A 26,252-nucleotide genomic window follows, 5' to 3' on the forward strand; every position below is an offset into this window, starting at 1 on the left:
GAAGAGGTTGCAAGATTGAGGATGCTTTTCTAACAGTGTGTGTTTGACATGGGTTTATTTTATTTTTAACTTGAAGCAGTGCATCAGAGTTGGTTGGTTTCCAATCCAGGAAAGTTCTGTTGCATTTAGTTAGAAAGAATAATTTTTTGTTTCAGTGAATTTGTTCACAGATATTACAGGACAGTACAGAACCCTTCAAGTAGTGTAAGTGTAATAATTTATTTCCTTTCTTTTCAATGTATGGTATAACTCAACATGAGTGTTATTTGCAGGTAGTAGGTGGTATTTTGAGTACATAGTGATGTAGGGAGCTCATGGTGAGCTTTACAGTAAGTGTTATTTCTGTCTTCTGTTAAGTGAATAAAGGTCTGGCAGATACAACATCTGTAGCTATAGGATTATTGTCAGCAACTTGCAATTAGTATTCTCAGTTCAATGTAACTAAAATAACTCAATTGTGTTTTATTTCTCATTTAAGAAATTAACATTAGTTCTTTTTAAACTATACGGATAAGCTTTCTTTAACAAATTGTTACCTTTTCTTCCTCCTTTGGGCAATGTAGATTGGACAAATTATTATTATTATTCTTTTTAAAAAGATCTTCTGTGGGATGTATTAGCCTTTCTCTTAGAAGTGCAGTCAGGGTTTTGGCCAGTAGCTAGTGCAGGAAATCGGTAGTTATAATTCCAGATTTGTTTTTCATCTTTGCACTTTATTTTGCCCAAAAGCTCAAATATACTATCTTGTTTTGTTCATCAGATTGTAATAATAACTTTTACTCATTTCTGGGGATACTTCAGAGATCAAAGTATTACTCCTCAGAGATCAAAGTATTACTCCTCATTAGAATAGGTTTGAGCTGCTCTTTAGCATCCAGATACTCCTAAAATACGAGATGCAGTGTTTATGAAGGGTTCAGCAAGGATGCATTAAGGCTATGGATTTAGAAGAAATTACAGGAAGAGTAGATGAAGTGTGCCATAGCTACATGAAAATAGATACAGGCTTGACTCCTTTCTAAGAAATCACAAAGACTGTGAAACCTGATGTTCACAAATATGCTTTCACACGGTGTGGGAGTCTTGCCGAAACAGGCGTTCTTGACTTCTACTTACACATTGGCTTATTAAGGCAACTGAAGTCATTGTCCAGCTTCCCCCAAGAAGTGGTGAAAAAAAAGAGTTGAGCAAGCTCTCTATATATGGTTTCTGTAGTGTAATAAGTAACATTTTCTAATGTTTATCTGTATAGAAGCCAATGTGTAAGCACACAAAAATGTTCCTGCAGTTCCTTCTGATCATCAGTTTTGTGCAATTAATGTGAGAGGCTGTTTTAGCTCAAGTAGTTACTTCTCTGAAATATTGTCTGTCCTCTTGAACTAAACCTGAACTGTGGCTTTTCTAAGGAACTGATTTCCATTCTTCCAGTCTAATGCCGAGTAGAATGAAAAAAATACCACAGAAAGAACTTAATTTTTCACGTTTTACCATCTGGTAACAGAAGTTCAGAGATTTGCCAATAAAATCTGGTTTTGCTGGGTTAATTTAAAATAAAATCCAAAATGTTCACTGCTTACAGAGGAGTCTAAACTTTTGGCCATGTATTGAAAGTGAATGAATTTTCCAGAGTGGTCTCACCTGAAGTTGCCAAAGTAAATAGGGAGACCAAAAGTGGAGAAGGAACAAGGTGCTGATATTAGCATAAGCGAATTGTTCACACCTTCATCACCTCAGCTGTGTTCTGTCTGCCTTTGTGCTGTGTACTTAGACTTTTCTTCTTTTTTTTCCAGTCCATCTTTTTGAACTCATCCCTGATATTTCTCTCTAAAGATAGTAATGAAAGTATTTTTATGTCCTGTACTAGATGATAGCTTAAAATACCCCTTCTAAGGACTCACAGTCAGAGGGCAGTTCTGTTTTCCAGCTATACTCAGTGATGGAAAAAGGTATTTTTTGTCCAGTCCAAGTGTAGAAAATCAGACTAAAAGCTGTAAATAATAATTCTTTGTTTTTCTGAGCGACACCATATTGATGTGCACTAGAGCAGGAGGAAGAAATTGGCATAACCAGGCAACCTTGATAGTCAACAGGTATTATATGCTGACTGTGATCAGGAAAAATACTGATGGAGGAAGTGTATTAACATACAGTGGAAGGCGCTTTTAATTTGCTTACTTCTTGGGATGTAAAGTGCCATGAAGTAATGCCAGATTACTGCCAAGACTGCTCAAGACAAAGAAATTCAGTGAGCTGTCTGAAACTTTACTGTTACCCTTCATTTCCATAACTTGCTATCCAGATAAAATGCCCATTGTCTGGAAGGTGGAGGAAGAACTTTGCTACTGGGTGAATTCCCACTGTGGTCTCCTGCTGCAGGCAGGTGTGGCTTTCAGTATAGTTTTTCTATCCATTTTCTTTCTCTGCTATATGAACATTGGTAACTTAAAGGAACTTACTTCAGGAACGTAGTAATGGGAAACAATAAATGAAATGACGTGTGTGAATTTAATGGATTCTCTTTATCCACAGTAACCATTAGAGGATGCCATTCTAAAAAGGTTGGTGACAGGAAATATTGCATACTCCTTCAGTGATGCACACTACGATAAAGCCAAAAAAAATGATATGGCAGGAGGTGAAATATGTGTGTAAACAATGAAAATCAATTGCCTAGATGCCGTGAGTGACTTTGGAATGTGATTATAGTAGCCGAAAGGACAGATAAAATTTTACAGTTTTATCATTTCTGTGATGGACTAACTCAGCTCCAAAACCAGTGGAAAGTCTTGCCTCATCATGTGAAAGAGCAGGGCCTTCACACCCTTGTGTTCTCTCTGCAGCAGGGAAAGCCTCTGAGAAGAGGGTTTGCTTGCAGATCAGAGTGCAGGATTTATCCTCTAATCAGTGGAAGAAGGGCACACACATCTCTCTCATAGCCTTTGAAGTGATCTTGTTGCTTGACTTGTGTTTAGGCAGAAAAGCTCACCCAGTCGTTTGCCTCTTATTTTTTGCTGCTGTTCTCAAAGAGCAGGCAGGTTCGCTGTGATGTCAGCAAAACACCTTGCCTTTCTTTAGATTCCTCTAAACTGTTGTGTGCTGGAATGTTTTAGCTGAACCCTACTAATGAGACGTTCTGAGAGAGGGAGAGAGTGAAACTGGAGAGGAAATAGGAAGAAGGAGAATATTGGTAGTAAAATGTAAGAGGAGTTTTTTTGTGTCAGTCTTTGTCAGTACTTTGAAGAAGAGTGGTGAATGTTGAACAAGTCCAATTTTGGGAGCCCTGCATCTGAGAGATGTCTTTATTTTTCCTGTTGAAAAGGTAAAACCTCAGAAAACCAGGTGCTCTGGGCTGTTTCCACAAATGGAGAAGTATCAAATTTTTGATCTCTTTTGAAAATACCACCTCTTGGCTCTTGAAATTAATCTGCCTTGCTGGGAGGGAAAAAAGGAGTGTGTGAGGTTAACATGCCTGAAATAGTTTTGTGATCTCAAAGAGAATGTCAGGAGATTCACACCCTCCGAGCAGTTCCATCATCTGTAATATTCAGCTCAGTATGCTTGACTAAAACACACCTACTTTATGCAAGATGGGTTTCCCAGTGTGGTGGGTTGTAATCTCATGACAGCAAGCTCCTTTTTGAAGTTGCTGATACCAAGTTTTGCTTGAGGTATTCTAGCATTCCTGCATGTGGCTAGGACTTTGAAGACAGGGACATGGAGACTGGGGAGAAAGACTGGCACTGTTTTCTTTGTGACAGTGCCAGTTCAATTACTTGTGTTGTATAGGGTTGGATTTTTTTTTAATCTTGGTTAATGATGGAGCATTACTATGTCTTTTTTTGCCATTCTTAACATAATAAATAGAGGTGAGATGTCTCTGCGGTGTTACACTGGTATCTCTGAAATCTAGGCTTTGTTCCAGGCTCCTGAAATTAATTTGGGCAAATCCATTTGTCTTTCTGTGTCTCAGTCCACTATCTGTAAAATGAGAATGAATACATTCTTAACTATTAGGGTATTTAAGCTTTTATATGTAGAATGTGGCACATTTTGGTTCTACAAGTTTGAAGAGCCTGGCAAAAAAACCCCACAACAAAATAAAACTAACAGAATATGTGAAAGTAAATCATAATCACTGCTCCTCTGTCACTATTTGGTAGTAGCTATTATCAATCGATACTTTATTTAATTGAATTCATGCCCCAGTGTTAAGTTCCTGTTAACAGGGTAGGTAGCAGCAGCAAATAACAACATCATGACAAGACTCACAAAAATGAATATTAAGAGATTCTCCAAGTTGTCTGCTGTTCTCTCAGAGCAGAGATTAAAATCACTTTTTCACGTACAGTTGTTTTTGTAGTGTGCATTTTTCTTCGATGGGCCTGGAGTCAGAGCCACCTTTAAAAGTAGTGGAAGATGGCTACCTCTGACCTTTGAGTGGTTAAATCAGGGTGATCTATGCCTGTTGAGATGTGGGCTGCACTCCAGCTTGCTCCCAAAAGAAAGCAAGGCAGTAAATGATGCTCTCTGTATTTACATCCACTATGCTGGAGGTTAGCTGGGACCTTCTCTCTGCTCCCAGGCAGAGGTGCAGTGCGGGCTGGGGTTGAGCAGCAGTTCAGCAGCAAGCAGAGCACTACAGTGTAAGCCAGCTGATGGTGTCTGTCTGGCTTACACTCTCCTGCATTCGAAGGAATGAGCCTTCTTTTGGCAGGGTGCAGAGAAATGCAAATGGCTCAGCTTTACAGAGTTGACATTTGCTCTCAATTTCCCTCAGGTTGAGTAGCTCCACTGAGCAAAGTACTTCATCCCGGCTCATACGGAAGCATAAACGCAGGAGGAGGAAACAAAGGATGCGGCAGATTGACAGGGTAAGGTTGGCATCATAATTTTCCGAGGAGGTGAACTGTGATTTTTGAGTGCAGCATGTGAATCAGGAAGGGATCCAGAACAGGTCCATACCCTGCTGAATTCATTGCAAAGGCTCCCTTTGGCTCCAGACTCTAACATTTCAAGTTCTGCAGCACTAGAGTCAAGATTTTTTCCTGTTCTCCCTTCTTTTACTGTTAAGTGATTGCATTTCTTGTTGTTTCTTTCAAGACCAGCCTCTGCAGGAGAACCTCCGTTATGCTACTGCCTGATGTGAGCAAGGGGTGACCGTGGTGTTAGACATCTGATGTATAAATTGTTGAGATTTGCGTTCTGCTGAAAGGAGAAACCTACGTTTGTGGGAAATCACAAACCTTTTCCCCTTTCCTGTGCTTGTAGAATGAGGATGGTCCAAACGATGTACTTCTTGAAGTAACTGTTTTGTTCTCCTGTAAATATCAGTCTTCACAGATTAAAGAATGAGTATGCATACATTTTATAACAAGAACCAAAGTAGTGCTTTACAGATATTTGATAAGCACATTTGTATTTTATTTTGGATATTTTGGAGGCGGGGGAGTGTCTCCCTACTCATTTCCTGAAGGATCATGTGTTGTTCACTCTTTAGGGAGGAGCTGTGGATGTAATAATTCACACTGCACCGGGCACTTTAGTATTTAAATGTCTGCCTGTCAGTCATGTAGTCAGGAAGCAGAACTGATTCAATTTGAAGTTCAGTTGAAAAACCTCAATATAGGAACTTCTGTGTGTTTCGTAAACAAATCTTTGGAGAAAGTGCAGATTTTTTTTTTCCTTACAGATTCTAAATGAAGAATAATTTTGAGGAGGCCACAATGGTTTCAGGATGCCTTCCAAACCTATTAATCAGTTCCCGATGAATTAATCCTCAATAGTTATTTTTACTGTCTTCTTCTGAGCCATTTAAAACAGAATTTTCTGTTGTATTTTGCAGTCGTCTTCGTTCAGCAGCATCACCGATTCTACTATGTCACTAAATATCATCACTGTCACACTCAACATGGGTAAGAGGATAAGCAACGTTTTTTATGATGAATTTCAAGTGATGCAGATGGTTTTTGTTATGGTATAGTAGCCCCTGAAGCCAGTAGAAAGTTCCTTGATTTGAAAGGATGCAACTCTGTCAGCTGTGCCTGGGCTCTAGTCCAGCACTGGATAGTTCTGAGCTGTTTGCACAAGCAGATCAGTGTTCTTCCCAAGAAACCCAGGGAAGGAGCTGGAACCCCAGGATATGGAGTTCTGCTCTTATTTGTGGGTATGGTAAGGGGTCGGACACTATTAGGAGCAAGAGTAGAAGGGCACTGGAGTGTTGTGTTTCTGCTGCTCATGCATTTCATTGTTTAGCCAGATAGAAATGTGCAGGACTGCCAGTTCAGCACCTTTCAGTAGCAACAAATCCTTCCAGCCACTCTGTGTGGAAAAAACATTGCCTAATGCTGATCGGGTGCCTAATTTCTAGGTGTAGACATGTCTTTTCAATGTCGTTTCTCTTGCTGATTTTTTTTGAATGTAACTTTTCAGTTTCCTTCATGAAAAAATAATGTCTTTAGCAGCACTTCCCTGCTGCCTTTCCCTGAAGGTGCCAGGCAGACAGACGCCAGTAGGGTAACCTGAGATAATTGTAAGTCAAACATGGCCCAGCTGATGTGTGTTGAGAGAACTGATTTTTCAAGACTGAAGTAGCTCTTCACTATCATTCCAATCACTCTGTTTGCTTTTTTTTTTTTTCCCCTCTCCACCCTCCACTTTCTTTCTGTATAGAGAAATATAACTTCCTGGGAATCAGCATTGTAGGACAGAGCAATGACCGGGGTGATGGTGGCATATACATCGGTTCTATTATGAAAGGAGGGGCTGTGGCAGCAGATGGCCGAATTGAACCAGGAGACATGCTTCTGCAGGTTGGTCTCTGTCCAAAAATACATGCTGCTGGCTTGTACGGTGGTGGCTCAGCTCAGTCATCCCACCAGATCCACGGCCTTAGAAATCAGTTAACAGAATTCATTCATACTCAGAGAAATGTCTCACAAAGACTGCTATCACTTAAATCCATAATTCTTTGCAAACTCTGCTGGATAGTTGATGTGCTCTGAGAAACAGTATTTTTGCAGCTGCTCAAAGGAATGGAGACAGTTACAAGGCAAATAAATTTGGAAACAAATAATTAAAATGTCTTTAACTTTCCTGTTGCAAAGCCTGACTTCTGCTTTTTGCAACGTTTCAGGTGAATGATGTCAATTTTGAGAACATGAGCAATGATGACGCAGTACGGGTTTTACGGGAAATAGTCTCCAAACCAGGGTGAGCATATTACAAAATCTCTTGCTACTTATCCTCCAGATGCAGTTATTGGTATTGGGCAAACCTCAGTGAAATCACCATTTTGATCTCAAGAAGAAACCAGTGTGACTGCTGATCTCAACTCTGAACTCCTCAGTGTGAATGATGAATTGGTGAGACCGGTTCCAGTGTACCAGCCAAAACTGGCACGAATGAGGAGTTGGCCTGGTTTCGGTAGCACTGTTTGTTTATACAGTGAGTGTTTTAATATCTCAAGAGCTGATGAGGAGACAGATTTCAGCATGATCTATGCAAACCCAGAAACATTCTGATACTGGTTTGTACTGAGTATACTTCAACAAGCATCTCCAAAACCTTCTCAGAATGTCCTTTGCAACTGTTGAATAGGAATAAGTTTGTTTCAGAGTTTATTGTAGTAGCTACAACTGCTGTAGGGAGAGTTAAGACTCACCCTTGTTTTCTTTCTTCCTAGACCTATCAGCCTAACAGTAGCCAAATGCTGGGACCCTACTCCCAGGAGTTACTTCACCATCCCCAGGGGTGAGTACGTATTTGTGCTCTTTGCTGGGTTCCTGTGGAGCCCTCAAGGTCTAGAATATTTTCAGCTATTTTGGCTTCTAACATATTTTCATTCTCTACAAGTTTGACACTTTTTAAGTTTGGTTGTATTGGTCTTTTGCTGTTTGTTTTGGGAGGCAGGAGTTTAAGATACTCTTTCTGAGACTCCAGTGCCCACTGAAGTCATGGGAGTTTTGATTCACTTGGCATTGGATCAAGCTCTTAACCTTTTGGTGGGTATATCCTTGTGATCTTAATCCTTTCAGTTGATAGAAAGCTTAGAGGATGCTTAAGTGTTAAAAAGCCTCATTTTGTCACATGTTCACTTCTTAGAATTTAAACTGTGTATTTTTAATATTTGAGGCCAGCAACATTGTTTGGTATATGTAAAACCTCTCGAAAATGATCCTGTTTTAAAACTTCCGGCTTAATAAACCTTTCAGTAGGGATAAAATATGTGTGCTCCTGTGTCAAACCCAGCTGCCTCCTGCTGGCGAGTGCCCTGCTTGTGGTATTGAAGCAGCTTGTTCCTGCTCCTTCCAAGATGAGGATAGCACTGTCCACTAAAATTAATGCAGTAGACTCACCCAGACTATGGAAGCTCACTCAGTGAAGTCCTTAGGAAAATCAGCATAATCAAAAATCACATATTTCATATTTTCTCCAGGGAGAGCTTGTGTATCAGTTTGCCCTTTGTTCAGCGAAGGCATGCGTTGTTATCCCAGGCAAACAGCAGTCTATCTGTTGTAGGCTAAACCGGTTGCAATAATGTGTGGGATGTTTTGTGGAAACACCTAACATAGGCAGAGCTCTTTTACATAATTTCTGGTTTTAAGGCAATGGAACAACAGCCACTATAATTCAGAAGAAAAGAAGTAATTGAGATTATGGGGAAAGTCGAGTTCTATTCCCAACTTTAAAAGCTATGTGGCTTTTCTTAAGGTCTGAGTGTAATTTTCACCCTTCTCTGACACCAGTCTCTTCAAATGGTCTTTATATGGCCTGCCTATTTATTTTGCAAGACTATTCCAGTCCTAAAAAGTTTCATTATGGCTGCTGAGAGGTGAATTCTGTGATACCTGATCTCTGCAAATACAGAGCTCTAGAGTTACAGTTCTGATTCACCTTCAGCAGAAGATTCCCTTTCTCTCTGAGTGGTTATTTTAGAGCCAAGACTGGAGTGGGAGCTTCTTTCCCACAAGGAGAACTGTTTGACTCCTACTGCAGTTAGAGGGAGTGTCGTGGGTTTATTCTATCAGGCTGGTGAGGCCATTGCTAGAGAAAACCAGCTACTGCTGACAAGGTGCTTTTTGTTCCCTTGCGGTGGGGCGACCTCAGGTGTACTACCAGAATGGCAAGGACTTGTGCACCCCCAAAAAATTCCTTCTTACTCTAGGTCTTAGTATTTACAGCAAAGCTGATCCAATTTGTCTTTTTCTCCCTTTCTGGTTGTTTTGCAGCTGAACCAGTGAGGCCAATTGACCCTGCAGCGTGGATCTCTCATACCACAGCCATGACGGGAGCGTACCCCCGTTACGGTATGAGCCCCTCCATGAGCATCACCACATCTACCAGCTCCTCACTAACAAGCTCAATTCCCGATTCGGAAAGTAAGTCACACTGCTGCCAGCCCAGGGCAGGTGCCTTCTGCTCGGGGCCAGCAGTGCAGAGCTGTGCACAAACCCGACCCCAGCCACAAGCACGATGAAAACGACAGCCGCCACAGAACTCTCGAATGCTTTCTTATATTTGTTATTCTTGGGGAGCATAAAACCTTTTTCCTAAGGTCAGAAGTTAACGCAGTGGTGTTTTGCCAGGGTTCACACTCAGGAAGAGGTGGCTTCTGGTCCCTTTTAAAGTTACAAGGCAGGCTTCCAACTTTATCCCCTCGGATGAGTGTTGGAGCTTCCTCCTTACATTTGACTGTTTTTTTTTCCATAAATTTAAATAATTCAGATAGATGCCACTGGATAATAATGTTAGCGTATTGCTTAGGAAGTCTTATTTGCATAGCCTTCTTTTATACTCTTTTATACTTTTTTATTGAACAGGGAAAAAACCAAATGTCACACATGAAATTATAGTTAGAGTTCAGCCTTCTCTCCTGCTTTGTCTGTCTGTGGCAGTCTCTAAACCAGCCATATCCATGTAACCAACAAGTTGTCACGATTCCTTATCTTGGAGATTTTTGTTTAAAGAATATAAACTCTTCCTTTCTTTTACTCTTCCTTTGCTTTCTGAGGTAGGCATGGGATAAAAGCTAGCATTTGGGTTGAAATACATGGCAGTAAGGCAAGACAAAGAAACAAGGAGCATGTGTCTCTGAGAACACTGTCCACTGAAGTCCTGGTTCAGGAAAGTGTTCATATTTAAAACAGCACTTCTGCTTACTTGACGTAAAAGTTTTGAGGTACTTTACATCTCATTAAGTGTTTGTTTCCTGTAATATTAATATGGAAGAATTTCTCTAGAGATGCAGCCTTTCCATCAGATTTGTTCATCTGCAGCAAGGAGATTTATTATATTTGTTTATATAAGGCATAGAAATCTTGAAGTGGCTTTAAAGTTCTCAGGAGATTCGCTCAATCATGGAACAATGCTACCTCAGGATACATTAATTGAAAGCCAGATAAACGCTTGCATAATTAACAAGGGATGGTTAAGTGTCTGCCAGATCTGCAGTCTAAATTTAGGACTGAGTAACTTTTTTAATTTTTTAAGATTTTTTTTTTTTTTCCCCACGAGAAAGGGAGGATATCCTTTAGAAAACACAACAAACCAAAACGAACAAGAAAACATGTCCAGGATTTTAAAGACCACTGTGGTGTTGGTGTTTAGCAACAGAATCTTCCTCGGCGAAGTGCATGGCTGGAGCGTGAAACTTGCACTTGCAGGGACCACTCAAGTCCTATCACACTATATAGGTGTCTGCCTCTTTTCCTTCTATCCTCTCTCAGATTTTATGAGCACATAGTTCCTGGAGTTACACCTCACCTTGAATTGAAAGGGTGGTTATCCTCTCTGTAGGTGTTTAGCTCAGTGCCTCTGTAGGTAGTAGGTAGCACCACTGAAGGGGAAATACATCTGCAGCAGAAAGAAAGTGAAACACTTCCCTGATGACTGCTTTATCTTGAGATGTGTTTTCAGCCTTACAGGTACTAAAGATTGCTGGAATCAAATGTATGTGCTGATTGCTGTCAAACAAGAGTCTGTTACTCTGCGTTCCTCTTGAACTATTCATGTATCGTGTGCCTTGATATTAGCAATGTGATTGGGAAGTGTGGAACACAGACGTCCTCTCAAGCATACTTTTAAAATAAAGGTTATTTGGGAGCAGAACCACGTTTCTGAGACAGCTTCTCATTTCTATGCCAGTGACTTACAATGTTGCCTTTCCTGAATGCAAGAAAACGTGGAGTACCTCTGACCTTTATTGTGACCTTCTGCTTAACACTCCTTCCTTCAGTTCAGCCCAGTCACACGCTCGCCCTGAGCACGGGAGGCAGCACCTCAGGGCCCTAGGTACAAAGAGCACCTGTTGTGTGAACCTCTTGGGCAGGAAAGACAAGGTTAGGGAGGAACAGAGGAAGAGAGGGAGAAGCGAGGAGAGACTGCGCATTGACATCTCAGAGCTTCATGTAAAATGGGGCTTTTTAAATTTTCATGTTCCTCTGAGGCTAGAGTCACTGGCATTTGAAGCAAATAGAGTATCTCTTCTGCAGTGTCTGGCCATGGGAGTGGAAGCAGTGAGTTAACGGAGTCATCTTAGAGCAGTCTGCTTCATGGTTCCTTGTTTTAAGTATTGTGAATGTCTGCTGGTTTCCTGTTTGTATAGCGAGGCCAGGACAGTGGGAATGGACTGAATAACTGCTTTCCTTCTCACTAGCATTCCTTTGCTCTCTGGCCTCTGGATCAAAAGTGAAGTTCTGATACCTGAAGCATGTGCACAGCCACCATCACATCGGTGCTAGTGATTAAAGTAGCTGACATTTTGGGGCCATACAAATCACCACCACACAGTAGGAATTATTCTGTGTTAGCTCTGTTAGCTCAGGGTTTTCTCAGGTGCCTTTCTTCAAAAACAGGACTATGCAAACCAAGGCAGACTGAGGAGTTTCATAGTAATTATTGCTTTAAAAAGTATCTTGTTCTCCAGCAGTGTTCTGGCTGATGCAGGAGAATATTCTCTCTTAGTGGTTTGTGAGTGTTGGGCTCGCTGTCTCAGTCAGTGCAAACTCTGCTCCTCATTTAATTTGCTAAAGGTCGATTTTTTCTAGCCCCTGTTTTGCCACTCCAGAACCCCTTTCTGCAAAGTACTGCTGTCCTATTCCATGAGATTAACTTCAAGTGTTTCAGTGTTTCTTGAAAGTCTTGCTGTTTCAAAATGCAGTCCAGTGACACTGTTGGGAGTTCTCTTTTTCTCTTGCATGAATTTCAGATTATTTTGAATTGAGACTTCAAACTATTTCTGTTTAGTAGTATTCAGCCTGAGGCACTGTGTAATTTCCTGGGGCCTTTTTCTTTGGGCAAATGTGTGTTTCCTTATTCAAATAAGGATACAAGCCAATGGTGGTATTACATGTGGTAGGACTTAATTTTCGTGGAGCATACGCCTCTTTTATTACCATTTATACCATTTATTAATGGGAAAAAATGCCACTCACAGCCAATAACCAAAGCCCTGAGAAAGAGCTCTGTGGTAGATCTGGTTCCCCAGAAAGGAGTTACTGTCTGTGTGTTCCCCAGATTTGCACATACCTGTACAGGTGGTCAGGTAGTCAGGCCCACACTTGACTGAGTTCAGACCAGAGTGGGTGCATTTTAGATGCATCTCAAAATTTTTCATATTTTTACAGCAACTAGCAGACTTAGAAAATACTAATGGTCATTTGGCCAGTGGTGTTCTTTATCTGCAGATTGCAAGTCTCCAAGAAAATACAATTTATTGCTCCCCACGTACTTCCCTTGAGTATTGGTTTGTTGGTTTGTATTTTTTTTTTCCCCTCAAACAAACATGTTGCTTTTTGCCACTAACCAAACTAACTTAAAGCAAGAGCAAAATTTCAGTGTTTATTTGAACTTTGTAAGTATTGGAACCGCATGCATAGATGATCTGGGATGTTTTCATGCATATTAGCAGTGCATGTATTGAAAGAAGCATTTCCAGTTTTCATTGTTTCATGCTTGTTATACCTTTTATCAAATTTTGGGGTTGCTGGGAAAGGACAAAATTGGTTCCCTTGTGCGTTTGAAAGGTGGGTGATACGGGGAGCTGGGAGAAGGGAGGGGAGGAGGGTTTCTGAATTCCTGCTGGAGAAGGGTCTGCACTGCAAACACAGGACACACGTGTTCAACATGAATTTTCTAGGGCTGAGGAGATGGTGCTGTGTCCAGAGAATAGAGTCATCTTATATATAAACAGGATGACTGAGTTCTGCACAGAACACAAGAAGGCTGGTAGATTCATGGACCCAGCTTCACCCCACTGGGCTTTCAATATTAGATGCCACTTTGCCTCTGTGTGTGGTAGAGCAGTTTCTGAAGGAGCTAGGCTCCTTGGCAGGCACCTCAGTTCAGCAGGGTGAATCTCAGCCCTATTGCTCTGGTTTTGGGAAAGTGTGAAGCCTCTGGTGAGCCAGCTCTGCCTGTAAGGGTGTGTGGAATAGGAACGGAGCAGTGACGGCTGCTGAGGCATTCAGGAGTGGCGTTTTTTGAAATGTTCTGCAAGAACGATGCAGGGCAAAGTAATGATGGATTAAGTGACTCGTTAACTTGTCAGGCTGCCATCATTGGGATCCTGGAGAATTTTTTTGGAGGAAACCACTAGCCTTTATCCTGATGATGGAAGCTTTCTTTTCTAATTTCAATTCTCCCCAGTTATGCTGATGTCCAGATCTTAAAAAGACAAGCGGACATTGATTGAGATATGGCCGTCATCCCTCTCCATGCAGATGGGGATTATTGCTGACAATTAAACCTGGAGTTAACGAACAAGCCAAAACCCCTTCTCCTACAGAGTTTTGCATACATGGCCCTGAACCATTGGGTGGTAGGGGCTGTTGATGGCAAACTGAAATGGAAAGCAACGGTCATAGAACTCCTTGGGTTTCCTTTTCTGCACATCTCAATGCAGTGTGCCTTGAAAGAGCTGATCTAAAGCTGCTTTGGGAAGTCAAGACATGCAGGGACTCGGCACCTCAGTGCCTAAACTGGGTGCACTGAGCATGGTCAAGAATTGGTACGAATGCTATAATTTATGCCATTGATGAGGGTGCATTTGGGAACCTTTGTGTCTTTTTTTGCATCTGCTGGTAAAGCCGGTCTTGAAAACTTTCATCCAAATTGGGAGCTGAGAAGTTCTTTCCAGACTCGGTTCATTTCAAAGAAGCATGTAACCTTTCTTCCTTTTAGAATTAGAAGAATCTCCCTTAACTGTGAAGAGTGACATGGCTACTATTGTCAAGGTTATGCAGCTACCAGACTCAGGCCTTGAAATTCGGGACAGGATGTGGTTAAAAATTACCATCTCCAATGCAGTGATAGGTAAGCAGATCAGAGAAATGCTGGGGGAAAAAACAGTGGCATTTTGGAAATAGACTGAAAAAAATGAACTTTTTATTTCTGTCTATGCCGCTTTATATTACCTTGTCTTAGTATTTGTGAACAACTCTAGTGTGGACAGGAAATAAATAGCTCTTGTGTGAGCCTGGACAGCCAAAAATCCTGCACGTTTCTGATGCCCACACGCAGCTGGTCCTTAACCCATCTCAGGTTTTCCATGTAACTACTTGTGGCTCTAGCAATCTGCCCATGTTCAGCAGAACCAAAATCCTTGGAATTCCAGTTCCAGACAGCCACACGACCTTAATAAAGCATCTTAATTACACTTAAAATTACCACAACTAGTCTACCTTTGATTCTGACTGTCCTGTGACCTGAACTGTGCTAACATCCAGTCAGTCTAGGCTGTAGTTACTTTTTGCTGAGAAAGGGATTGGAACCCAGATCTTAACATCTGCCTCTTGAGGAGGATGACTCTCTCAGTCACTTGTGTTCTGTAAATCCTGTGTCGTTTTCATTACTGGAACTCAGAAGGGGTTGAACAGTGTAACTGTAACGTTTTCTTTGTGTGTATTTGGTGTCACTGTTAATGTGGTGTTCAACTGGATGCAAGGTAATTCTTTGCTTTCCTTCTTGATGTTTGGTGGTAACTAATTTAGCAGTTAGGCTGAGTTGTGAAAATAATATTTTAAGCTCTTGGCAGCAAGATTGCTACATATTCATATTTGCTTTCAGTACCTGGCACAGTAGTACTAGTGGGTTGTGTGATAATGTGAAGATTTAAAAAAACCCAAAAAAGATCACTTTGGCTCGGATGATCCTGTGTCTCCTCTTCTTGTTCTCATTTTAGGAGCAGATGTGGTTGACTGGCTTTACACACACGTGGAAGGCTTCAAAGACCGACGGGAGGCTAGAAAATATGCCAGCAGCATGTTAAAACATGGCTACCTCAGGCACACTGTGAACAAAATCACCTTCTCGGAACAGTGCTATTATGTCTTTGGAGACCTCTGTGGCAGTAAGTTCCCCATCTGTGAAGGGCCAAGCTGTGTGAGTGTTGTCTGTTCTGTGCTCGCAGGATGCCCAGAGGAGAATCCTGTAGGACAAATGGGTGTTCTGGAACAGGCCATTATTCTGAAGTGGCGTGAGAAGTGATTGTTGCTTCCTCTTAGACCAAGCAATTAGACCACTTGGAAGAGAAGGATGAACTCATCAAATAGGGCATTACACTGAGGCTCAGGAAAGCAGGATTTATTTCTGGTAATGCCATAGACTTCCTGCTTACACTTAGTTTCCAGTCTGTAAAATGGGGATGGTTCCTCCTTGACTTAAGAAACACTGCAGAGGCACCTTGGTGCTCAGTGGTAAATATTGATGTCTGCCCTACTGTGTGTGATATTTTGAGTGAACTCTGGAGGCTGAGTCCCTCTAGTCCCTCACCACACTAGGTCCTCTGTCAGCCACTGTTAATGTGCAGGAGTCAGCTGCTAGGTAAGAACAGAGCCTTCAGCTTTTCTCTCTTTTCCAGATATGGCTGCACTGAACCTTAACAATGGTTCTAGCGGAGCCTCGGATCAGGATACCCTTGCACCGCTTCCGCATCCTGCTGCTCCCTGGCCACTGGGCCAAGGATACCCCTATCAGTATCCTCTGCCCCCTCCATGTTTTCCACCAGCATACCAAGACCCAGGCTTTAGCTATGGTAGCGGCAGCGCAGGGAGCCAGCAAAGTGAAGGTAAGATGGTTCATCTCGTATTTATTTCTCCAACTGTCATTATCCCAAACCATTTGCTTGAGTTCCTTCGTCCTGTCTTGTGCTCCTGTCTCGTGGTTTTGTATGCTGCCCGCATGGATTTGATGCGACTGCACTTAATTCACAACTGTTTGTGTATGTGATGGAGTGGGTTAGCCTTTCAGCTCTGTATTGAAACTGCCAGCATTGTTTGAACTGAGTCAGTACAATAGAACAGAATTCATGCTGTTTATAGTTTTGTGAAGTTCTGTACCCCCAGCAAAATGCCAGTGGGGAGCTAAGCCAACCTGTTCGTCATGTCCACGGTGGCATGGATATCTGTGCTTTTCTTACCCAAAAGCACCACACGGTGAACTGCTTAGATAATGCTGATCAGGCCAACGTTAATGACTCAGTTGTCCACCCTGATAAAACAGATAAACTACAGCTCCCCCTTTTTTGAGCTCACAGCCATTGCCAACAGTGGGGCTGCAGTGGCTTGATATTGCTAGAAATCAGGCCGTTCCCTTGCTGATGGAAAAGGGATTAGAACCAAGGTGATCTTGGCTTTTACTTCAGTGCTCAGTACGGAAGGAAAATAATTATTTTTGCTTGTGTGAGACAAGCATGAGGTGGCCAGCCAGATGGTTTACAGGGCTGAAACACTGCTCACAGGGAGGAGAGTCCCTTTTGTAATGTATGACAGGGAAAAAAAGATAACACTGCATGGATTAAAAACCTGACCTCCTCCTTTCCTGCCCTAGGATAATTCTGTGATTCATTTTTAAACCTTAGTAAATAAAAATTAAGTATTTTTTGGCTGTACAGATTTTTAATGTTTTTTTTTAAAAATCACTTCCAGGGTGAATGTTGCTTTTGGAAATGCTGCCATTGAAGAAAGGGTGAGGATTCTCTGTGTGGTTAACATCCAGTAACTTGGGTGTAACTTCTTCCTGTTTACCACAGCCAGTCAGATTTTGCAGAATTGCACAGAAAAATTTCATAACGGGAACAAGATTTTAGCACTATTGCTTCCCACCCTATCTCAAAATGAGAAGTGACTGTGAGAAAGCTCACAGTGGTATCCAGAGGTTTTAGAACTGCAAGCTGATTGTCCTGGAAATAATGTGATTTTTTTCTTGGCAGCTGGTTCTGTGGGCAGTAGAATATTAGATCTCTGCTGCTGGGATAGGAAAGGTATGGTATTTTATCCATGCGACCTGTGTTACTGGCTAAAGAGAGCCTTATGAAAGGTGCCAAGGTGTTTAATTTTGAAGGGTTTCAAAGCTTTCCTTGTTCTTCTTTTGGAAACTACACTTCTGTGTTGTTTCTTGTTTTGTAACTGTTATTCCCTTGTTTTGTTCTGAGCAAGCATTAGACTGAAGGATTCATAGAGGAATGGCTGACTCTAGGGGATTGGTAAGCTTCAAATGCCTCCATAATAATGAATTCACAGCATGACCATTTAGACTCTTGTGACCCAAATGTTCAGCTGTATTTTTTCTTTCTTTTTTTTTTTTTTTCCTTCTCCTTTTTTAATTGTCTTGGACGCTCAACTTGTCTCAATACACAGTAGTCCAGTAGCGTGGCATTAGCATATCAACCTGTCTGGCCCCCGTGTGACTCTGCTGCAGCAGCTACAGAGGGAATGGCATCAGATACCTCCCTGTCAGCTCGGATGAGGAAATCCTATCACCAGTCTCCTCACTGCTCTCCATGAAATAAATAAATAAATAAATAGTCCCAGCTCCTAATTTATTAGTCTGATGTCATCCGTATGGATTGGATTGATCTCAGTGCCCTTCCACTTTTTTTTACTGAAAGACACTTGAGCACTTGTTCAGATGTCTCTGGCAGGTATTAAGAGTACTGGGACGCAAGTTGCGTTGGTCACTCTTGATAAAGAGTGTTAGAACTGGATTTCTTGTGAAGTCACTCTCTTATGTGCGACGTTAGGTCATAACTGAATTCATCTGTTGAACAAGAGCACTGTTCCAGAGCCTAGTGAACGTCACGTGTTTTTTATTTGTTGATGATTACAGCCAAAAGCCTAAGATTTGGGTCAAGAGACAGATTGAGACTGTGTTCTGGCAAGCAGCAGATGGGGAGGAAGATCTAGCAAAGTTCTGTGTGGTGTTGCAGTGGTGTTCAAGGCTCTGTTCCAGTTTGGGTTGCTGCATATTTCATCTGAGCCACATCATCTGTCACTGCTTGTGGTACGCGGGGCGTAAGTTATTTTTAAAGGCTTGGCCAGGTTGGCTGTAGGGAATGGTGCTGGTGTGAGGACCAGCTCCTCTGCAAAATATCATCTCTGTTACTGTAGTGTTTAGCTCAGTCGTGTCCCTGTTCTGGTAGGTGCTTGCTGTACAGGTGGATAGTGAGAGATCATCAGGTTACGGTCTGAAGAGATGAAAGAAGTAGGAAGGGGGGATTTGTTCAAGCTCACAGGATGTCATTTGTTGAGACAGGAACAATAGAAGGGTCTTCAGAGCCTCTATACACTGTCTCTGGAGGCTCTCCTGCCCCTGTCTGGGAGGATTCATGTGGAAACTTCTGTTCCCATGAAATGAAGAATTGAGGCAGCTGGAGTCTCCTTGGCTTTAGGGGGTGGAGATTTGATGTCCAGCAGTGATAGAGAGGGAAGGCTGATAATATATTGAGGCAATGCAGAGTGCAGCTTGAAGTGCAGATTCTTTAAATCCATTGTATGACACTTAGGTTTAAAGTTGGGTTTAGATGGAAACAAACACTGCTGTGGTGGTGTCAAGTTAGCAGCATTTCAAACCTCATCTTTAGGCTGGGCTGTGTGTCTCCACAACAGGCCAGTCCCTGGCTGCCAAGAAGGTGACACTCTTGTTAGCTGGCATTTAAACTCAAGGCTTAGAAGGACTTTCTGATTGTTCTGTGACAGGATTTAAAGGCATGTCTGGGAGACGGTGATCCTCAGCATGACCAGAGAATAACTGTGCTGCTGGTTATTCTCAGAGAGAGAGTCGTAATGGTAGATGGTTTCTCTGTTTTCTTTCTGTCATGTCATCAGCTTGGAGTGCAGCTGCAGAAAGCCAGCTTCTTCTGAGATGAGAAACCTGCATTAAGCACTTGACCTCTCAGAGTCCTGCCAGGTCAGCTAGAGCTGCTACTCCAGATATACTGAAGTCTGAGTAGCAACGTGAAGGATTGTCACAAGGCAGTTTCAGTCCTACTGACTGTGGGAGACCCCTCAAGATCAGTAGGATATGCTTTCAGTGCAGCTTGCTTTCTCCCCTGCATGATCTTTACTCAGCCACAAGCTATGGGACTGACAGGTCTTGTATATGGGGAGCTTGCATCAAGAAATAATGACTTTGGGTAAATTTTGCAGGGTTTTGGTGTGTGGCAACAGAATGCATCACGAGATAAAGACAGAGGCATATTACCTGTGGAAGGATTAAAATAAAATGTCAATTTTCTTCCACTGTGCATGACGTACCACACTGGAGAGCTTGCAAAAATGCCTCTTGGAGATAATCTCTGTGTTGTTCTTTGGAGCAAAGGCTGTAACAGTCAACCTGCTAACAAGTAGTTTCTCCTCTCTTGCTTGGTTTTACAAGATTGTTATGAAACATTTGAAATGACAACTCAGGGAGGACCTTACCTCTTCAAAACAGTCACCTTAATGAACCTTCCTAGTACGTGGTGGAGGCGGCTGAACCCGTGTTAGTAATGCCATGTACAGATGGAAGAAAACTGAGGCACGAAGCAGGACAGTGCTTTTCCCAGAGCAGAGAAGAGCTGATAGGGGCTACAGTCAGCAAATGCCACTTCAGAGTCCTGGGCTCAGAATACTAACTTCAAGTCCAGTGATTTTGTATTCTGTTTTCCATCTATCCCAGCTTTTCTTGCACGCTGCAGGGAATCTAGCCTTTCCACTAGGTCAGTCTCATTTCCCTGTCTCCTCTATTTGCCTGCTCTGAATATCAGCTGGAGCGGACGGAAGGTGACGATCATCTGTAGTTTGAGAAAGGAGCAGCTCAGAGTCATTCTGGTTTTCCTGTTTCGGTGACCCCAGTGACTTGGTGGCTCATTCAGACTCAAAAGCTGGTCCCCGATTCTGCTGGCTGGGGATTCTTTTTGGGAAAACAATCTTCCACTAAGATGGCATGAACTTAATGAGATATTCTGTGAGTTGCTTTGTTGGGTTTTTTTTAAAGAATAATTAATTTGGAAATGTTTCCTGACATCGTCCTAGCATACCTCTCATGGAAGGAGAGAGCATGACCTTCAACTTTCATGTCAAATCAGTTCTGAAAGTTTAGTGAAACCCGTATGTAGCAACAGCTCAGCTTACACACCACCAGCATCCCTTTGTTTTTCCGAGTTGATTTAGTGGCCTCTGCTGGGAACATCCTGCACGTTACTGATTCATTGTAGAGCAGCAACAAATAACTGTTTTCTGAAGAATTCTCCAAGAGCAGAACACTGTAGTGATGAATTTTAAGAGAATCTACCCACTGAAGCCAGCAAAAGGGCACCTGTTAACCTCAGGTGATTTGGCTCTGAGTGGGAGTATGCCCAAGGAGGATAGAGAAGGCAAATGAGTTTCCTTTTGAAAAGTTTTTGCCGATAGCAGATAGCAAAGAGAGACAGTTACAATTCAATTTAACCTTGTCTGCTTGAGTCAAAACCCAAATGCCTGCTCCTTCCTTCTGTTTTTGCTCCTCCCCTCTCTCCAGTCAGCGGGGTGGCAGCGGAGCAGATGGCTTCCAGCCAGTAGTTCTAGGCTAGCTGCTGCTTTCACTGTGAGGTGTCTACGTGTACCTGTGCATGGCACAACAACCTTGTCAGCTTTGTTCTACCGATTGTCATTGCTAAACCCCATAAGCCACCAACAGCACCTTCAGGCCTGGTTTTGTCATCACTGTTGCCATTACAACGGTCGTACCCGGATCTGTGGGTCTCGGGAGGAGCTGATGTGGGAGGCGACAGTGGACGTGAGCTCATTCTGCTTTTCTGTGTGTCCCTTTTCACTCGCGGTGCTTTAGGAAGCAAAAGCAGCGGCTCGAACCGAAGCAACAGCGAGAACAGCAGGAGGGCTCTTGGCAGAGAGAAGGACCGCAAGTCGGCTGGCAGCGGCAGCGAGTCTGACCACACCGCCCGCAGCGGGGGCGGCGCCAGCGTCGTGCGTCGGGAGAGGCCTGTCAGCCAGCTCAGCCACCGGAGTCACGTCTCTGCCACCCACAGCGAGAGAAGCCACCACAGCCACCATTCTTACGGGCCTCCAGGAGTGCCACCCCTCTACAATCTCCCCAAGCTGGGCTCCAAAGTCTACGGGACGAGCGGACCCCCCGGAGGGCCCCCCGTGAGGGAACTGAGCTCTGTTCCTCCGGAGCTGACGGGGAGCAGGCAGTCCTTCCAGAAGGCTATGGGCAACCCTTGTGAATTCTTTGTCGACATCATGTGAGAGGAAGTGCCTTCAGACTCTGCTTGGGGAAGGGCCGGGTGTGGGTGGGCAGTTTGGTCCTTGTCAAACACTTAATGGAAGAAACTTGGCTGTCTTGCATGTCACACCTTCCTGGTTTGCAATTGTGTTGCAGAAAAATCAACAAAACAAAAAAACGTAACACATACTTCCCCCCCAGAAAAATGAACAAAAAGATCTCCTGGGATTGTTAAATATCAGCAAATTGATGGCATCTTTTCTTATCCCCCCTTTTTTTTTTATTCCCCTCTTGTTTTTGATTGTGAATGGCTGGTGTATATTCACATCTTAACAAGCTTTGGTAATTGTGGCACCTACTTCAATGCAATTAGTGTATCTTTTTGGCTGATTCAAGGACTATTATTTCACATGACTTCTAAATTTCCAATAATGCATAGTAGCACTTTTATTTTTCCCTGCTTTTTCTCTTACAAGGAAAAAATGACCGTTGGCTGGTATCTGTGATACTGCCTTGTAATGCTCTTTCTTGGATGCATCAGTCAGCACTCTAAGCAGACAAGGCACCCACAAGCGAACAGACAACACGTGCCTGGAAGGGAGCAGGCTCAAACCAGTTCCTAGCAGAAGGCAAAGCTGTGCCTACCTTCTTCTGCTGATTAGGGAGTATAAATCAATCTTTTTTTTCTTTCTCTTTCTTTTTTTTTAGATATTATTCTGTCAGGGGAGTAGTGGAGTCTTGCTACTGTATGTGTTCATTGTGCAGAACTTGTAAAGTTGTTTAATTTAGTATCATGATAGTGACTTTGTAGCTGCAGTCCGTTCCTGGGCATTTCAGTCACATCCCAGCCAACAGATGTGTCTGTTCCTTCTGGTTATAATACGCACTTGCTTACAGGTGTTAAAAGTCATTTCCACAGAAATAGGACAATTGCTGCTATGCCATTCTGTCAGTATAGCTGCAGCTCTTCCCTTCTATTTATCCCATTTTAGCAGAGACATAGGTAAATCCTGGCTCCCACTGGGACATGGCTTATTCATTCTGATCACCTTCATTTCCATTCTCAATTTCTGAGCAGTATCTTTCTCTCTTTTTGAAACAGAAACCTGGAGATGTCTAATCCCAATTGCAGTGTTACCCAAGGGAACATGTTCTGAACACAGATGGGGGCTAGCTGTTAGCAGAGAGGTGAGAGGGTGTTTTGAGAACAGTTCATAAATGGTACAATGAATCAGTCTTTATACCTGACACAGAGCGAGACCCGTGCTAAAGCTCCTGCTGGGGAGCTTTGACTTAAGCAACTGCTGTTGTATATCCCCAAGATTTCATTACTGTGTATTTTTTTGCTCTGAGGCTATGGATGCTTGATAAAGTATGTTCAGGAACCTTCACTGATGTTTTAAGAAGCTTTTTTAAAGTATCTGAATGAGGGCATGGTAAGAGCACACCCACACTCCACAGCCAATGGTGGCTCATTAGTGGGAAATACGCATTAAGCTGCAGCCACTTACTGGCATTTGACCATGGGGCCATGCCTCCCTTAAGTCCTCTTTTGTGAGATACTGCTCCTGGCAGGGTTTAGGGCAGGTGCTTTAAAATCAGTCTTTACTGTATATAAGCATTTTCTTCATTGGTAAAAAGCTTCTTTTTGTTACGTTCCATGGGTAGTGTGAATATCCGATATGAATGTCGAAAGAAAACAAGTCTTTTCTCACTATATACGTGTAGGTTCATGTTCCTTTTGTCACCCTGAAAAATTACTCACCAAACTGTCCATTTTGTATGTTGGTCATTCTGATAGATTTTTCACTACTTCTTTGCTTATTACAGGTCTGTGTGTAAACACATCCCTTTTACAAAAGTCAGAGTAACGTTTTCAACTGTCTGTGTTAATTGGAGACTTAAGTCTCACTTTCAAAAGGGAGCCAGGCACTTAAGAAACTGTGTCACTCAGACTAGGTACTCTAGTTACTGGGCATCTAAGCTAGCTGAGTGGTTTTAGGCAGTTTTATTAACAAAAATCTCCCAAAAAGCTACATAAAAGTTTCCTGAAAGCAGCGCTTTCGTCATAATCCATCTGCTGGGCTAGCATAGATTGCAGAGTTGGCTTCTTCAAAAGAACAGCACTACCTACAGCTTGACTGCACAACAGTATCCTTTCTTTTCCTTTCCTCCTCCCAGTAACATGGCAAAGATGCTAACTAAAAACTCAGTAACCTATTTTGAAAGATTATTTAAAGCAGTGAAATAAATCAGGGTAAAATAATTTTGTAATTTCGCTATGTCTCCAGGAGACACTGTTAAGGAGTCTGACTTTCCTGACAATCATTAGTCGTTCCACTTTTCTATTAATTTTAACTTCTCTGCTCTCTGCTATATTACATTTTTTCTGGCCCACTTTGTCTTAAGGCAGCACTTACAGCGCTGGAGGAAAAGACTGTCATTTTAATAAGATATTTCCAAAAGGGATTAAAGCTGGGGGCTGAGCTTTCACCCATGGAAGAAATACATTTAATTTCTTTATGTCTTTTCAAGAGTTGCAGTTTACACGCCTGCTGGGGGTTTTTTTTTGTCTTGTTGTTATGCTGGTGGCAGAAACCGTTCTGTGTCTTGCTGGTCTTTGCTGCTATGTTGAAACAACTGTGTTCTATACTTGTGTGTTTGTGGGTAACTCTGGAGTGAGGCTGACAGTCTGTAAGGTGTGGGAAAGCAGTCACCTGCTGAGGAAATCAGGCTGCTAAATCCAGCCTGAATTAGCTTCGCCCACGAAGAGGCAGCTGTTTCAGGCAAGAAATGAGTGCCCTGAATGTACTGACAGATGTGTTAGTTGGTTAATACTGTAGAGCATGTAGAACCTGCTATTTACAGAGAGCAGTAGGAGAATGTAAATGACCCTTCTGTGAACAGTGCAATACCTAATGGCCACTGTGTGTAAAACAAAAGCTTGATTTCCCCGCCTTGTAGTGTACAGCGGAGAGGTTGGTTTGAGTGAATGGAAAGTTAGGCCTGAAACCTTGCTAGCTCCTAATTTTCCAAAGTGAACGAAGACAGGAGATTTCCCAAACCCCATCCTTGGCTTTCAATGCATGTGCATGTGTCTTTGCAAGAAGGGGGGCCTTGGGGCCCAACTCTGCCACTTTCTCCTGGTGGGTACAGTACAGCCTGCAGAAGGAAGTGCCACTGATGCCCATGAAGCTACTTATAACAGGAGTACTGTGCCAGGTAGAAGGAAGTTTGAAGGCTGGAGTCCTGCAGAACTGTCTGTTTCTCTCGCTGGGGCCTGAATTTTTTCTCATTTTAGTGTTAAGAAAAACTGGCACTGGCTGGCTCTAGAATGCAAGACCCATGCCTCTAACGACAATGAGAAGTTATGGGTTTGTTATTAGGGCGTTGAAACAACCTCGTAACGGGAGCCTTAAATAGTTGATGTTCTTATTCTGGAAGTGAGACCCTCAACATCTGCCTGTGCTCTGCAGCTGAGCTTAATGTTCATGCATACCTGGCCAACAGCTTTTAACAAGGACGTTAAACAGGTATGTTTGGAAGATCACAGAAAATCATGAGAAAACAGTTTGGGATGACGTCTCCTATCCAAAGGAGGTAGTATCTGTAGGGGTAGTGTACCCACCCAGTATATTCACTCTGAGGAGTAAGTTTTATGGCAAATAGTCTTAAAAGCACTGCTATTGTCTTTTACCTCCTGTTAATAAATCTGCTTTTCAAAGGTAACAGTCCCCTGGACACTTTATCCAAAGGTATATTGGATGGCAAGCAATGATGCACAGACATTGACTTTTGATATTATTTTTGTTCTATTCAAATGGGCAGTCCCATCTTGAGACTTGACAGCTCATGAGTTGATGTAATTGTTTTTGTTTTGCATTTAACTGGATTGTAATAAGATTGACTTAAAATTATTAATTCTAATCAGTGATTAGAAATACATGTAAAGAATTTTATGTACAGTAGAGGAACAAAGTTACATGATTTTAAATAATGAAAATCCAGACTATCACCTATTCTAGAATTGGTTCTACTCAAAGAGTGACCTCTTACTAGCATGGACTGCACTGTTCCTGTTAAATGTCTATTGCATAATTGAATTCTTTTTTGTAGATATTGTATTAAAACCCAAGTGTCTGTATAGTTAATATATAGCTGCTTATGTGTAAATGCTATTTTAAACACTAAAAAGCTTTTAATTTTATGTGATAACTGCAGTGTATGTCTTCAGTTCTTTGCACTACTGCTTTATCTTTTATTTGTGAATGATGAAATATTGGTTGAATCTTATTCTTTTTTTTTTTTTCCCCCCTCACACTGAAGTTTTGTCCTCTCGACAGGAGAAGGTTGTTCAGGAGCTAATGATGGGCCCCTGGGAGTTCTGTGATTTAATGGTACTTCAGAAGTGCTTACAGTTCAAAGTGTGACAGGAACCCTGTAAATGTTCCCGGCTAAACTGTGTCACAGATGGTTGAAGTGCAGAGGCCTGACTCTTCTGTGCAGGTTAATGACATCTGACTGGCAACACCAGACCCCACCATTCACCTGAAGTGCTGTAGCTTTGAGCTAATGACTGGTATATTGGTGCAGAAGTTGTGCTTTCCCCTTAAATTGCCCTGCCTCTTAATTACTGAGCTTCTCCCTCTCACAGCTTGGCAGGAGTAGGTATAAAGGAGAGGCTGAAGAAAGTTTGTGGAAGTAAAAGACAGCTGGAGGATAAGTGCTGTTACAAAGACATGAGCTGGAACACATTTTCCTGCCTGCAGACCCAG

The 26,252-nt window shown here is 42.3% G+C and overlaps 1 protein-coding gene across 4 annotated transcripts in view; it reads left to right on the forward strand.

Moving 5' to 3' along the window:
- The window catches only part of DVL1 (dishevelled segment polarity protein 1), a 104,230-nt gene extending 78,538 nt beyond the window's left edge, over positions 1–25,692 (forward strand). The window contains exons 6-16 of one of the 4 annotated variants that reach the window (XM_074924599.1): positions 4,778–4,871; positions 5,843–5,912; positions 6,670–6,809; positions 7,133–7,209; positions 7,682–7,749; positions 9,228–9,377; positions 14,179–14,310; positions 15,179–15,346; positions 15,857–16,063; positions 17,429–17,479; positions 21,082–21,188. In XM_074924599.1, coding sequence (XP_074780700.1) covers positions 4,778–4,871; positions 5,843–5,912; positions 6,670–6,809; positions 7,133–7,209; positions 7,682–7,749; positions 9,228–9,377; positions 14,179–14,310; positions 15,179–15,346; positions 15,857–16,063; positions 17,429–17,454 — 1,132 coding nt within the window. In that variant the 3' untranslated portion in view covers positions 17,455–17,479; positions 21,082–21,188. Of the gene's footprint in view, positions 1–4,777; positions 4,872–5,842; positions 5,913–6,669; positions 6,810–7,132; positions 7,210–7,681; positions 7,750–9,227; positions 9,378–14,178; positions 14,311–15,178; positions 15,347–15,856; positions 16,064–17,428; positions 17,480–21,081 lie in introns of all 4 variants that reach the window. The other 3 variants (XM_074924600.1, XM_074924598.1, XM_074924597.1) reach the window with 3 other exon arrangements.
- Positions 25,693–26,252: the final 560 nt, after the last annotated feature.

Source organism: Athene noctua, chromosome 22 (assembly GCF_965140245.1).
Source record: "Athene noctua chromosome 22, bAthNoc1.hap1.1, whole genome shotgun sequence".
NCBI classification, from domain to species: domain Eukaryota; kingdom Metazoa; phylum Chordata; class Aves; order Strigiformes; family Strigidae; genus Athene; species Athene noctua.